The sequence below is a fragment of the Ranitomeya imitator genome, chromosome 7 (assembly GCF_032444005.1).
Source record: "Ranitomeya imitator isolate aRanImi1 chromosome 7, aRanImi1.pri, whole genome shotgun sequence".
Lineage (NCBI taxonomy): Eukaryota > Metazoa > Chordata > Amphibia > Anura > Dendrobatidae > Ranitomeya > Ranitomeya imitator.
Window position 1 is genome coordinate 155,597,299 of NC_091288.1, and position 15,781 is coordinate 155,613,079.

At 43.9% G+C, this 15,781-nt stretch overlaps 1 protein-coding gene across 1 annotated transcript in view; it reads right to left on the bottom strand.

Moving 5' to 3' along the window:
• The window catches only part of RHBDF1 (rhomboid 5 homolog 1), a 236,502-nt gene that overhangs the window by 84,995 nt on the left and 135,726 nt on the right, over positions 1 to 15,781 (bottom strand). The window contains exon 8 of the mRNA XM_069733937.1: positions 3,268 to 3,519. Coding sequence (XP_069590038.1) covers positions 3,268 to 3,519 — 252 coding nt within the window. The remainder of the gene's footprint in view (positions 1 to 3,267; positions 3,520 to 15,781) is intronic.

A 15,781-nucleotide genomic window follows, 5' to 3' on the forward strand; every position in this document is an offset into this window, starting at 1 on the left:
GCTCTCGTGCCAGGTGAGAAGCGCCAGAAAAAGGGTGCGGAGCCGCCTTAGTGCGCCATAGTGCGGGCGTGGCTTCCCAAAGGCGGCCTACACATCAGCCGAAGCCGGGGGCTAAATTTTTGCAGCCGGCCAGAGCGTTACCTCAGGGAGGTGGGCCACAGGGAGCCATGGCTGAAGCTGCCTGTCAGCATGTGAGTATCCCACTGCAGAGGCCCACCGCTGACTGGATCCACTCACCATCGGTCTGCGTCCCGGCATGGAGCCGCCGCGGATGACTGGGTTTCAGCGCCGAGGAAATCACGCGCACTCTATTGTTCTGCTGCAGGTCAGGTATTGCATCGTGGACGGTGCAGGGATAGAGGGATAAACCTTAATTCACCATCCCTTTGTTACGGAGGTGGAGAGGAACCGTCCGCCTCCGTGTACCATCAGCTTTAACAGTGGTGGGACAGTGGGGGCTGCTCGGAAGCCGAAGAGAGGGTGCCTCTGTACATCCACGGAGTTCAGCCCCCAGGTGGACAGAGCCAGTTGTCAGGCATTAGGCCTGGCTGGAGAAGAGGGTACGTGGAGGCAACACTCCATGTGCTCGTCCGTTCAGGGTGCGGGGAGATCGGTGCTCTTGAAGGGACCTGTCGCCCCTAAGAATCAGGTCAGGCATGGCACGTCGCAGCAGAGGATACGGAGTGGCGACACTCTTCGTGCTCGCCTTTTGATGTTTCGGGGAGATCAGAGCCTTGAAAGGATCCGTCGCCCCTTTGATTGTTGTAGAAAGTAAAATCAAAAATGTAAAAGGTAAAAATAAATTAATAAAGAGTTTTGGGTCTGAATAGCAGACCCGTCCATGTGCCTCCTACTTACACTAAGTAAGCCCCCCAATGAGGCGATGGAGAAATAGGGATTTTTGTGTACTCACCGTAAAATCCTTTTCTCCGAGCCATTCATTGGGGGACACAGCTCCCACCCTGTTATTAGCTTGGGCTTGTTTTATAATTTGACATGCTATACTCTCATATATAATGTGGCATGCTATATGCTCATATGTTGTTATTGATCTAACACTGCTTTTGCACCAAACTGGTTAGCTGAGAGCCAGCAGGAGGGTGTATACTGCAGGGGAGGAGCTAACTTTCTTTGTATCACTTAGTGTCAGCCTCCTAGTGGCAGCAGTATACACCCCACAGTCTGTGTCCCCCAATGAGGCGATGGAGAAAGGAACACACATACACCCTATATTCCTGGGAAGGACACACAGATTTCACATGTGGCCTACATTACCAAGAGGAACACATGGACCTCACAATCAGCCTATAACATTGGGAGAGACACACGGATCTCGCAACCAGAAAATATTACTTTAAGAGACAACCACCACACATCCTGCTTATAATATCGAAAAATAAACATCAACGGGGAAAGTCTAATCTTGGTTCAGACTGCAAACTACATGTCATGGTGTCTGAAAATGAATGAAGGGATGAATATTGCAGAAAGAAACATATGAAACTTTATTACCTATATATAACCAGTACCATAAGTGAAAAAAAACACCAAATCTATGTCACAGGTGTTCATAGCATTTAAAGTATTGTCATTTCAGCAGTGCTACCTGTATGAACAAGCCAAAGATGCCTAACAGAAAATCTGGGCCTAATTAATACAATTTGAAATTTGCATTCATTATTTTAAATCAATCCAACCTTCAACAATCATAGTTACAAAGGGTCACATTCATTTCCTTGAAGCAAGCGAACTTAGGAAAAACACACATACAGTGGGTACGGAAAGTATTCAAACCCCATTTTTCACTCTGTTTCATTGCAGTCATTAGGCAAATTCAAAAAAGTTATTTTTTTTTCATTATTGTACACTCTGCAACCCATCTTGACTGAAAAAAACAGAAATGTAGACATGTTTGCAAGTTTTATAAAAATGAAAAACTGAAATATCACATGGTCATAAGTATTCAGACCCTTTGCTCAAACACTCATATTTAAGTCACATGGTGTCCATTTCATTATGATCCTCCTTGAGATGTTCTCCTCCTTCATTGGAGGCCAGCTGTGTTTAATTAAATTGATAGGACTTGATTTGGAAAGGCACACACCTGTCTACATGAGACCTCACAGCTCACAGTGCATGTCACACCAAATGAGAATCATGAGGTCAAAGGAACTGGCCAAGGAGCTCAGAGACAGAATTGTGGCAAGGCACAGATCTGGCCAAGGTTACAACAGCATTTCTGCAGTACTCAAGGCAGAGTGGCCTGACGGAAGCCTCTCCTCAGTGCAAGACATATCAAAGCCCTCATAGACTTTGCTAAGAAACATATGAAGGACTCCCAAACTTTGAGAAATAAGATTCTTTGGTCTGATGAGACTAAGATAGACCTTTTTGGTGATAATTCTAAGCAGTATGTGTGGAGAAAATAAGGCACTGCTCATAACCTGGCCAATACAATCCCAACAGTGAAACAAGGTGGTGGCAGCATCATGCTATGGGGGTGTTTTTCAGCTGCAGGGACAGGACGACTGGTTGACATGGAAGGAAACATGAATGCGGCCAAGTACACAAATATCCTGGATGAGAACCTCTTCCAGAGTGCTCTGGACCTCAGACTTGGCTGAAGGTTCACCTACCAACAAGACAATGACCGTAAGTATACAGCTAAAATAACAAAGGAGTGGCTTCAGAACAACTCTGTGACCATTTTTGACTAGCCCAGCCAGAGCCCTGGCCTAAACCCAATTGAGCATCTCTGGAAAGACCTGAAAATGGCTGTCCATCAAAGTTCACCATCCAACCTGAAGGAACTGGAGAGGCTCTGCAAGGAAGAATGGCAAAGGATCCCCAAATCCAGGTGTGAAAAACTTGTTGCATCATTCCCCAGAAGACTCATGACTGTACTAGCTCAAAAGGGTGCTTCTACTCAATACTGAGAAAAGGATCTGAATACATATGACCATGTGATATTTCAGTTTTTCTTTTTTAATGCATTTGCACAAATTTCTACATTTCTGTTTTTTTTCAGTCAAGATGGGGGGCAGAGTGTACATTAATGAGGAAAAAAATAAACTTTTTTTGAATTTACCAAATGGCTGCAATGAAACAAAGAGTGAAAAATTTAAAAGGGTCTGAATACTTTCCGTACCTACTGTATATATCATCTACTTAGTCACAAACAGTATTGAATCTGCTGGGCTTTTAACAATAATTCACACACCAATTTCCACATAGCAGCTTATTCTGTTACCTTTAAATTGCGCTTACCGGTGATCATCCATATCTTCAATTTGCCTTTTTACATAACTATCTATTCTTTTGCGATAAGTCCTATTTGTTAATCTTCCCACCATTCCCAGTCCATATGGCCTTTTTTCTTTTGCAAAGAGTTTCCTCACTGGGATAGTTATGCGCTGCCCTCGCTTTTGAGGACCAATGGTGACAACTTCTTGGCACAGTCGGATTTTTGGTTGTACGAGATGTCCATCTTTTGTCTTACGCCACCCTCTTTCTAATGGCCTGGAAACAAAAAGAAAGTACATTTTATGCTTATGCAAGCTATGACACAATCATACTTTAATTGAAAGAAGAAACCTGTTGCACTGGCACAAATGACTGCAGACCTATGGCGTCTAAGCAATAAAACAACAAATGCTCTGGAAGTAAAATGAAAACGTTGAAAAATAAGTGTCTACCCAAACTTACAGCACAGCAGATACTGTATGTCTGTTATGTGTCTGATCACAGACATAGCTCCAGGTGGAGGAAAGCAGAATATCTCTGGGTGTTAGGGTATGGGAATATGGCTTTTTTTACAAACCTGCATAGACTTTTCTGTAGGAAAAGGCTTCCGGAAAACACCAGCGTGTTTTACCTGAAGCATCTTTTCCTGAGGTCAATTTACACATCTTGCACTTTTTCTGAGGTCAATTTACACATCTTGCACTTTTTCTGAGGTCAATTTACACATCTTGACATGTGCATTGCCACAAATGTCTTATCTTACATTCTGTATATAAAATAGTGTCAGGTTCTAAGGGGAATCCGCCAGAAGAATGGACCATTCACTTCTCATAGCCACTTCACAGCTTTCGAAGCCCAAAGTGGTTTGAATAGACAATAGACGGAACATATGCCCACAAGTCCTTTTTACATTGCTGTGTATATGTTCATTCTTTTGGACATTTTTGAGCTAATTTTCTGGTGGGTTCCAGCTGGAATCCGCCTGAAGAAGATGTTGTGTGCACCTGCCCTTAGGCTGTGTGCACACGTTGCGGTTTTTTCGCGGTTTTTCCAGATAAAAACGCTATAAAACCGCAAAAGAAACGCATACAATAAGCATCCCATCATTTAGAATGAATTCCGCATGTTTTGTGCACATGATGCGTTTTTTTCCGCGAAAAAAACGCATCGTGGTAAAAACCGCAGCATGTTCATTAATTTTGCGTTTTTTTTTGCGGATTTCCCACTACGAAATGCATTGAGAAGTGTCCGGAAAATCCGCGGCAAAAACGCGTCAAAACCGCGGCAGAAACACGACAAAACCGTGGCAAAATCGCGGCAAAAACGCATGCGGTTTTCTTGCAGAAAATGTCCGGTTTTTCTCAGGAATTTTCTGCGAGAGATCCTGAGTGTGTGCACATAGCCTTAGAGTGGTTTTTAATTGATAAACTTGTTAAATATTAAATACATAGCTGTTGAGTTCCTCAGGAATGGAACAAGGGTTCAGAGGACTGAGCACCAGCACTTATTATGAGAACATGTTAAAACATGTTAACCTGAAAGCGAAAGCTTATGGATCCTTAATTTTTTTTCATAACTTTTGCTTTTTTCACCATGTTTTTTATTGCACAGTAAAAGTTATACTGTAACAAGTTCTCTTTGGTGCTGGAGCCCAGTCCTCATGGACCCTTCTTCCATTTTTGACCTGGATACCAGCCTGGTGTGATCCTACACTCTGCGCATCACACCATCACCAAACAAGGTCTAACAGTGTTCCTATGTGAATACAAGTGGTTTTCACACTGAATTGTCCTCCCTGGAAGGTCAGCTGTGTAACACTTTTCTCCTTTTCTACATAGTTCCACAGGAAGTCTGAAAAAGAAGTACATCTATTTCTAGAAGAAAGATGGATGACAACCACAGTAGCCACCATCGTTGTAGCTGCAGGAGTTGTCAACCAGCTTTGCAAGATTCTTGTAAAAAGTATCTTAGAACATCTACAAAAATACATACCGTATATGTGGGGATATAGCAATACATTGTGGAAAAGTTTTGTTTTTACACTTTTGATTGTAAGTTAAAATTTTTGAATTAAGTCATTTATTGTATGATGCAATGTATTGAAAAACAAGAAAAAATCCCAAGTGCATTGAAATGGTGAAAAAAACATGTTTTTTTTTTTATGGTGTTCATTTGAGCGGTAAAATTGATCTGGTAACACAATTCTTCAGGTCATTGCGAGTATGTAGAAACAAAATAGTTTATTTGTTGTTTTTTTAATTCAGCTAATGCCTACTAATATTTCTCCTTATCACTTCCCAGTGACTAGAAATTCGGCAGCCCCTATAACCTAATATTCATCCACCTGAATCACCCTCCACTGCTCTCTATCTGGAACTACAGTACTCAATATGGAACGCCTGCTATGATGCCATGCACCACACTCCTTGTCCTGGCAATAAACATGGTGAAGGAGATGGCCTTCTCTTCTCTTATGCACCTTTAATCCAATCTCATTTCTACCCTCCCTTTCTTTGAAATGCTCTTTGTTCGTATCCATTTTCCTTCTAATTTCCATGGTCGTTATATACTGACCCCGGAGCCCTGTCAATGCCTTTATTAATCAATTCTCCAGCTAGCAATAACACGCTATGCTGACAATCCCACCGTTGTCATGGACGATTTCAACAATCCCATTGAAACCCACCAGTCAGCTGCTTGCAAATACTAGTCACTCGCTTCATTTTTCAGTCTTGTACATTGTTCTGTATGTAACCTTTGAATGTCACCTCTCCACATCTGACCATCACCTACTTACATTCTCATTTTGTACTGTATATCCATCTCTCAAGTCCAGCAATTACCACACCTCTGCAGAAACCTCTCACACCTAAACATTAACACACTCTCTGAAACTCGACTACCACTGTCTACCATATCGTCACGATACAGTCACCATTTTATAAAACATTGCACTTGTATCAGCTGTTGACTCGGCTGCTATCTAGTGCATAATAGAAGCCGACAAATCAATAGACAATGCTAGAACACAATCAGTTTTCACATTCAAGTCAGCCCGCTCCTTTGCTAAACAGGACTACCTCACAACACTCATACCTTCTCTATCTCATAACTTCAAACAGTTAATCAACAATTTTAAGTTCCTACTCTGTACACTGTTGCCTCCTCAGACCTCCCTTATTTCTACAGTAGACTTTGCCCAATACTTCAAAAACAAGATCGACCACATTAAAGGGAACCTGTCACCTGAATTTGGCGGGACCAGTTTTGGGTCATATGGGCGGGGTTTTTGGGTGTTTGATTCACCCTTTCCTTACCCGCTGGCTGCATGCTGGCTGCAATATTGGATTGAACTTCATTCTCTGTCCTCCATAGTACACGCCTGCACAAGGCAAGATTGCTTTGTGCAGGCGTGTACTATGGAGGACAGAGAATGAACTTCAATCCAATATTGCAGCCAGCATGCAGCCAGCGGGTAAGGAAAGGGTGAATCAAACACCCGAAAACTCCGCCCATATGACCCAAAACCAGTCCCGCCAAATTCAGGTGACAGAGTCCCTTTAATGTTCAACCACCACAACCACTTTGTATAACAAACCAATTCCCTTATCCCATAACTTCCTTTCCCAATATGTGAATGAAATAAAAGCTTGCTCATTTTCTCTCCAAGTTGCTTCTCACCACTGATTTTCGCACCTGATTCTATCCCCATCTCATCTCCTACACAACCTTACAAATCTGCTTATCCCAGTCATAACCTATCTTTTCGACTTACAAGTGCTTCTCACAAAAATATAATATCATCAAAAAGTTAATTTATTTCAGTTCTTCAATACAAAAAGTGAAATTAATATATTATATAGAGTCTTTACAAACAGAGTGATCTATTTCAAGTGTTTATTTCGTTAATGCTGATGATAAGGGCTTACAGCCAATAAAAACACAAAAGTCATTATCTCAGGAAATTACAATAATTAAAAAACACTTGCAAAGGCTTCCTAAGTGTTTAAAAGGGTCCCTTAGTCTGTTTCAGTAGGCTCCACAATCATGAGGAAGACTGCTGACTTGACAGATGTTCGAAAGGCAGTCATTGACTCTTCACAAGGAGGGAAGCCTCAAAAGGTCATTATTAAAAAAAACTGGCTGTTCACAGAGTGCTGTATCCAAGCATATTAATGGAAAGTTGAGTCGAATGAAAAAGTGTGGGAGAAAAAGATGCACAAGCAACCGGGATAACTGCAGCTTTGAAAGGATTGTTAAGAAAAGGCCATTCTAAAATTTGTGGGAGATTCACAAGGAATGGACTGCAGCTGGAGTCACTGCTTCGAGAGCCACCACACACAGACGTATCTAGGACATGGGCTACAAGTGTCGCATTCCTTGTGTCAAGCCACTCATGACCAAGAGATAACGCCAGAAGCGTCTTACCTGGGCCAAGGAGAAAAAGAACTGGACTGTTGCTCAGTGGTCCAAGGTGTTGTTTTCAGATGAAAGTAAATTTTGCATTTAATTTGGAAATCAAGGTCTCAGAGTCTGGAGGAAGAGTGGAGAGGCACACAATCCAAGCTGCTTGAGGTCTAATATGAAGTTTTCACAATCAGTGATGGTTTGGGGAGACATGTCATCTGCTGGTGTAGGTCCACTCTGTTTTATCAAGACCAAAGTCAGCGCAGCCGTCTACCAGGAAATTTTGGAGCACTTCATGCTTCCCTCTGCCAACAAGCTTTTTGGAGATGGAAATTTCATTCTCCAGCAGTACCAATGCCTGGTTCAAAAACAACAGTATCACTGTGCTTGATTGGCCAGCAAACTTGCCTGACCTGAACCCCATAGAGAATCTATTGGGTATGGTCAACACAAGACCCAACAATGCAGACAAGCTGAAGGCTGCTATCAAAGCAATCTGGGCTTCCATAACACCTCAGCAGTTCCACACTGCATCCATGCCACGCCACACTGATGCAGTAATTGATGCAAAAAAAACAGATTACTTACCGGTAATACTCTTTTATAGAGCCACGACAGCACCCACTTGAGAGAGGGGATCCGCCCCTAGGAACAGGAAAACCCTATGGAGAGATAAAAGGGGCGGTCCCCCTCGCTCCCACAGTTGGGTTACAGAGAATGAGAGGAACCGCCGACCAGTTTTAGTAGGCAATCCAATATTCTTACTTATATTTACTTAACTTAAGTATGACTAACTAAATGAACCATTCACCCTTATCAGTGCTCTATGCAAAATAGCTATTAGGGAGGGAAGTGAGTGGGTGCTGTCATGGCTCTATAAAAGAGTATTACCGGTAAGTAATCCGTTTTTTCTCTTTGCCACGACAGCACCCACTTGAGAGACTTTCACAGATAATCATTTGGGAGTGGGGAATCACTGTGTTAAGAACTGATCTACCAAAAGATAAGTCAGTGGAGGAAGACAAGTCCAATCTTAAGGCTACGTTCACATTTGCATTGTGCGCCGCTGCGTCGGCGACGCAACGCACAACGCAAATAAAAACGCTGCGTTTTGCGACGCATGCGTCCTTTTTTGCCGAAATTTGGACGCAAGAAAAATGCAACTTGTTGCGTTTTCTGCGCCCGACGCTTGCGGCAAAAAAAACGCATGCGTCACACAACGCAGCACAACGCATGTCCATGCGTCCCCCATGTTAAATATAGGGGCGCATGACGCATGCGTCGCCGCTGCGTCGCCCGACGCAAACACGCAAAACGCTAATGTGAACGTAGCCTTAAGTTACTGTAAAAGGTAGGAGAAGACCAAGTTGCAGCCTTACATATTAGTTCAAATTGGGACCTCCGCTCTTTCAGCCCAGGATGATGCTCTCGGGCGGAGTGTGCTTTTATGATCTCAGGTGGATTCTCCACTTTTGATGAATAAGCCAGGCATATTGCATCCCGAATCCACCGGGATAATGTACTTTTCGTGACTTTAGACCCTTTCTTATGGCCCTGGAAGGAAACAAAGAGAGCCCTGCTCTTCCTCCAGGGGCTAGTTCTGTCTAAATAAGCTATTATGGCCCTTCTCACATCTAATGTATGGTATTTTTCCTCTTCCTGATTTGCGGGGTTATTATAGAAGGAAGGAAGGAAGATTTCTTGAGACCTATGGAATTTGGTGCCTACTTTAGGCAAGATAGAAGGGTCTGTTTTTAGGACAATTTTATCCTGGAATATTGACAGAACGGGAGGATCTATTGATAATGCCTGAATGTCACCTACTCTTCTCGCTGATACTAGAGCAACAAGAAGAGCTGTCTTAAGGGAGACGTATTTTATGTGGGCTGAGTGTAGTGGCTCGAACGGGTCCCCTGTTAAGGCTTCGAGAACTAGATTGAGATCTCATGGTGGTATATGGGCAATCTGGACCGGTTCTGACATTTGACACGCTGAAATGAATCGGGCTATCCACCTGTCTCCCGCAATATTGTGACTATATAAGGCCCCCAGAGCAGATACTTGTACTTTCAAAGTAGCGGAAATGGGAATTTCTGTGGACAGAGCTGCTGGGTAGAAACTAAGAAATTTCCTCCATACCCTTACATATATAGTTGTTGTGGTCTTTTTCCTACTCAGTAGAAGGGGATCAATTAATTTTTCTGAAAAGCCTCTAAAGGCCCCTTCACATTAAGCGACGCTGCAGCGATACCGACAACGATCCGGATCGCTGCAGCGTCGCTGTTTGGTCGCTGGAGAGCTGTCACACAGACAGCTCTCCAGCGACCAACGATGCCGGTAACCAGGGTAAACATCGGGTAACTAAGTGCAGGGCCGCGCTTAGTAACCCGATGTTTACCCTGGTTACCATCCTAAAAGTAAAAAAAAACAAACACTACATACTTACCTACAGCCGTCTGTCCTCCAGCGCTGTGCTCTGCACTCCTCCTGTACTGGCTGTGAGCACAGCGGCCAGAAAGCACAGCGGTGACGTCACCGCTCTGCTTTCCGGCTGACCGACGCTCACAGCCAGTACAGGAGGAGTGCAGAGCACAGCGCTGGAGGACAGACGGCTGTAGGTAAGTATGTAGTGTTTGTTTTTTTTAACTTTTAGGATGGTAACCAGGGTAAACATCGGGTTACTAAGCGCGGCCCTGCGCTTAGTTACCCGATGTTTACCCTGGTTACCAGTGAAGACATCGCTGGATCGGTGTCACACACGCGGATCGGTGTCACACACGCCGATCCAGCGATGTCAGCAGGAGTCCAGCGACGAAATAAAGTTCTGGACTTTATTCAGCGACCAACGATCTCCCAGCAGGGGCCTGATCGTTGGTCGCCGTCACACATAACGATTTCATTAACGATATCGTTGCTACGTCACAAAAAGCAACGATATCGTTAACAATATCGTTATGTGTGAAGGTACCTTTAGCCTTAGTAGCTGCCTCTTAAATTCCAGGCTGTCAACCGTAGGCCCTTCACAGGAGGGTGGTAAAAGGGGCCCTGGGACAGGAGATCCTGATCCTCTGGGAGAATCCACGGATCCGAGATTGACATGGCTCTGAGCCAGCAGAACCATGGCCTCATGGGCCAAAATGGTGCTATGAGAATCATGTTTGCTCTGTCCTCCCTTATCTTCCTGATTACTGTCGGAAGGAGTATCATTGGAGGAAATGCATATGCTTGCCGGTATGTCCATGGAACTTGGAGGGCATCGAGGATATTGGGGTTGTCTGTCAGAAACAGAGAAGCAAGATTCAGGTGGACCTGATGCTAGACTTTATCCTTATGGGGGAAAGCACAAGGGGGGTGATCTCGGGAATATATGAGTTCCTGCTATTTTCCTTTTTAGAGAAACATCCTATCAGAGCCAGGGCGAAGTGGGAGGCCGATTTGGGGGCGATTGACGGCGATCGGTGGGACTCAATATTGGATTACGTGCCCAAGATCTTGATGAGTGAGCCTGGGAGGTTGTCACAATTGTTTGTTATTCATAGGGCCTATAAAACTCCGGATATGCTGTTCAGGGCAGGTTTAAGACCTAATTCTGAGTGCCCTAGGTGCTCGCAATCCGAGGCGGGTATCTTCCATATGATGTGGCAGTGCCCTAGGCTGGCCTCGTTTTGGATTGTAGTGATAAACAAAGTGGGACTAACATACAATTGTTCGGTACCACGGGACCCTCTGGTATGCATATTAGGTTACGTGGAGGAAATTGTAACTGATAACTTGTATAAAACAGTTATTGCTAGATTGCTGTTTATTGCACGAAAGTTGATCGCTAAGTTCTGGATTAGGGTTGAGCCACCAACGAGAAGAGATTTCATGATGCAAGTAGACCATATTGTTGCATTGGAGAGGAGCATCTATTCTAAAAGAAACAAGATGGACCTTTTCAACAGGTTATGGAATCCCTGGATCGAGTCGACGTGATCTGGAGACCTTGCTCGTGCTTTTGGAACATATATCCCCGTGGGAGCAGTATTGATACGACGCCTTCTTGTTCCTGGTTAATAATGGACATTCGGGTAGATCGGAGTGGTTCTTGTTAGGTCTCCAGGGGTGGGGGTGAGGGGGGGGAGGGAGGTTGGTTTGGGGATGAAAGTTTATTGAAAATGCAAAACATAGATGTGTACTGTTTGCAGTAATGTAATCTGCATATATTTTTCTCACTGTTTAATAAAAACATTTGATTAAAAAAAGAAACAGAGAAGCAAATTTTTCAACTTGTCTGTTGCTCCTTGTTGCAAAAAGGTCTATATCGGGTGTGCCCCATCTCTCTGTTAACATTCTGAAGATGTGAACGTTGAGTACCCACTCTCCTTGGTGGAGGAAATCAGCTTTTGAATTGTCCACTCCTCTGACATGCAGTGCTGACAAGGATAGAAGATGTTTCTCGGCTATAGTTAGGAAGTCGTCTGCTATAGACATGAGAGCTCCTGATCTCGTTCCACCTTGATGATTTATGTACACGACGGATGTCATGTGGTCTGATAATATTCTTGTATGTGTTCCTTGTAACTGCGGAAGGAATTTACACATGACATGATAGATGGCTTTTAGTTCCCTTTCATTAGAGGAATCGTATGACTCACTAATAGACCACTGCCCTTGAAATATCTGATCTCCTAGATGTGCTCCCCAACCAGTAGGACAGGCATCTGCAAAAATTGTTTGTTTCAGGTTTAACCACCCAAGGGACCCCACCTACAAGATGATTTGGCTCTAGCCACCAGGTCAGGGACTCGATTACTTCTATTCGTAGGGATATACGACTTCCTAAATGACCCTGTAGTCTCTCTCCTTTCTGTAGTATGGTATAGTGTAGCCGCCTAGTATGGAATTGAGTCCATGGGACAGCCGGAATGCATGATGTAAAAGGAACCAAGAAGGCACATGCCTTCCCTGAGGGAAATTATAGGGTTATTGACTACTGATTGTACTTTATTCCCTATTGTTAGTTGTTTAGATTCTGGAAGGAAACACCTCTGACTTATGGAGTCTAGGAGAAGACCTAGGAATGTTTGGCGGGTTGTTGGGGACAATCTGGATTTTTCACAATTAATTAATCATCCCAATTCCTGCAGAGATGAAATTGTATCAAATAGGCGTTGCTGACACTGTGAAGTGGAATTCCCCACCACTAGAAGGTCGTCTAAGTATGGGACTATAAGAGTATCTTTTAACCTTAGGTATGACATCACTTCTGACATTAATTTGGTGAAGACCGTGGGAGCTATTGGAAGTCCAAAGGGCATTGCTGTATATTGAAAATTACATACTTGTCCTTTCATCGTGACCGCCACACGAAGATACTGCTGATGTTCGATATAAATTGGTAGATGGTAATAAGCATCTTTTAGGTCGAGGACTGCCATAAAGTACCTGGGAAACAGAAGTTTTACAGTGGATCGGATAAGCTTCATCTTGAAGGTTTGGTTTTCTAAGAAGATATTCAATTTCTTTAGATTTATTATAGTTCTATATGACCCATCTGGTTTTGGAACCAAAAATAAAGGCGAATAAAATCCCTTCCCTCTCTGATGAAACGGGACTTCTACTAAGACCCCTTTGGATAGGAGACTTATTTCCTGCTAAAAAAAAATCCCTGTTGAGCTTGAGATTTTAGAGAAGTCAACAGGAAGGAGTCCGGAGGGATGCGGGCAAATTTAAATTTTAGGCCTGAAGTTACGAGGCTAGTTGCCCATGAGTTGGATGTTAGTATTCCCATTGTTGGGAGAAAAAAGACAATCAACCACCCACTGGTAAATCTGTCCTAACGTGGTTTGCCTTCCATTATCAATGGACGTTTCCAGAAAAATGCACCTTTTTGTTTGGTACCTTTATTGGCCCAGTGGTCCTGGTTTCTAAAATCCTTTCTCTTATTAAATACGAGTTTCCAGAATGCTCTCCTATAAGATGAAAAATAATTATTAGGGAATCCCTTTTTCCTCTCACCAGCTTTGGTGAGAATTTCGTCTAGTTTTGTGTTTTGTACCAAACAGGTACTCACCCTGGTATGGTAGGCCACAGAGTTTAGATTTCGTCTGAGCATCTCCTTTCCAACCCTTTAGCCAAAGTGCTCGGCGTGCTGCGTTGGTTAGGCCTGCTGATTTAGCTGCTAACCGAATAGAGTCGGCAGAAGAATCCGCCAGGAAGGCTGTAGCACCTCTAATCAAAGGTATGGAAGAGATTAGTTTATCTCTGGAGAGACTGCCTTTTAAACCTTCCTCTAGATCGTTTAACTAGACTAACATGGCCCTTGCCGTACATGTAGCTGATATTGCCGGTTTAAATGCCCCTGTACATGATTCCCATGACCTCTTTAGAAGGGAGTCAGCTTTACGATCCAGCAAGTCTTTGAAGGAACCCGAATCCTCTACTGGTAGTAAAGTTTTTCTGGACGTGGATGGTACTGCAGCATCTACTTTTTGGGCTTTTCTCCATGTAGACAAATCCTCATCATTAAAGGGATAGCACCTTTTTGATGATGAAGACAACCCTTTTTACCCCTGGCTTCCCAATTTCTTTTTGACCAAGTTTTTGATTGCTGTAATTACCGGAAAGGTTGGTCTTTTTTTTCTCTGATAAGCCTGTGAACATGATGTCCTGTGGGGTTTTGGGGTCTTTGGTTTCTTTAATACCCATGGTGTCTCGGACAGATTTAACGAGATTATCAATGCTTTCTGTTGGAAAGCATGTGTCTTGTTCACCTTCTGAGGAAAGGTATTCCTGGGAAATATCCGTATTCCTATCCTCATTATCAGTGGAATGGTCGGATTTTGGAGAATCATATTTTTTCTGGGTTTTAATTTCTGGAATACTATCCGAACCCCTTAAGGCTCGTAATTCCTCTCTGATCATCAGTCTAATATCTTCTGACCTTACTGAGGATTCCTCATGTAAGGTGGACTCAATACATGTGTGACACATCCTTTTTGTATAACTATCTAGGAGGGGTTGGGAGCATAAAGCACATTGTTTGTGCTTAGATTTTTCAGTTCTTTTTTCCTAGGGGGCATAGAAGAAAGAGGGAACAACAATCAGCTTAATATGGTGGGAAACACATTCACCCCAGTGAAGCTTTCGGTCAAGGTACCGGCTAAAGAGAAGGAGACGGAGGCACAGGCTGAGAGGTAGATTGATCAGATCTCTTTTCTTTAGTGCTCTTTGTGGAGGATCTGCTCTGCTTGGAGCGTCCGCTGCTGCTTGTACGGCTGCGTGCTGCTACTGCTGTGTATTTTAAAGAAGGCACCGCTGAGTCCTTAGGAGATGTCATGCTGGACCCCGGAGTATCACCGCCAGTGTCTATTTATAATGGAAGCTGACATCTTCTTCCTGTTGCACCCGTAAGCACTCATCACTTCCGGGTCATGGCCATGTTGTGGGCGCCTGCGCAGTGCCGCTCTCCCCAGCGCAGGCGCCGTCTCTCCTCCTAATTCACCCTGGAAGCTTTCGCATCACTTCCGGAGGAAGACACACAGGGCAACACGACCGCACGTGAGCCTGCCGATCACGGCGTGGTGATGCGCTTACCTGCGTGTTTTCGCCCTCTGCAGGCCACAAGCAGACACCCATCCTCCATGAGCCAGGCGACTCCCCAAACCTGGCCTCATGGTGCCTTGCCAGCAGAGGGGTGAGCTGAAGACAGGACCCCCGACGCTGCTTCCAGCTCTGGAGTCCTTGCCGTCCTCAAGGTAACCACGCAAGTCGCATCCAGGCTATGCATCATTTTCTCTCCATGAGTTCCCTTAGGAACAGGAAACTAACTGTGGGAGCGAGGGGTACCGCCCCTATTATCTCTCCATAGGCTTTCCTGTTCCTAGGGGCGGATCCCCTCTCTCAAGTGGGTGCTGTCGTGGCAAAGAGAAAAGTAGCCCTGGCCGAGTATTGAGTGCATTTACTGAACATACATTTCAGTAGGCCAACATTTTGTATTTTAAAATCATTTTTGGGGGTTTTCATTGGCTTTAAGCCACAATCATCAACATTAACAGAAATAAACACTTGGAATAGATCACTCTGTTTGTAATGACTCTACACAATATATGAGATTCCCTTTTTTGTATTGAAGAGCTGAAATAGATTA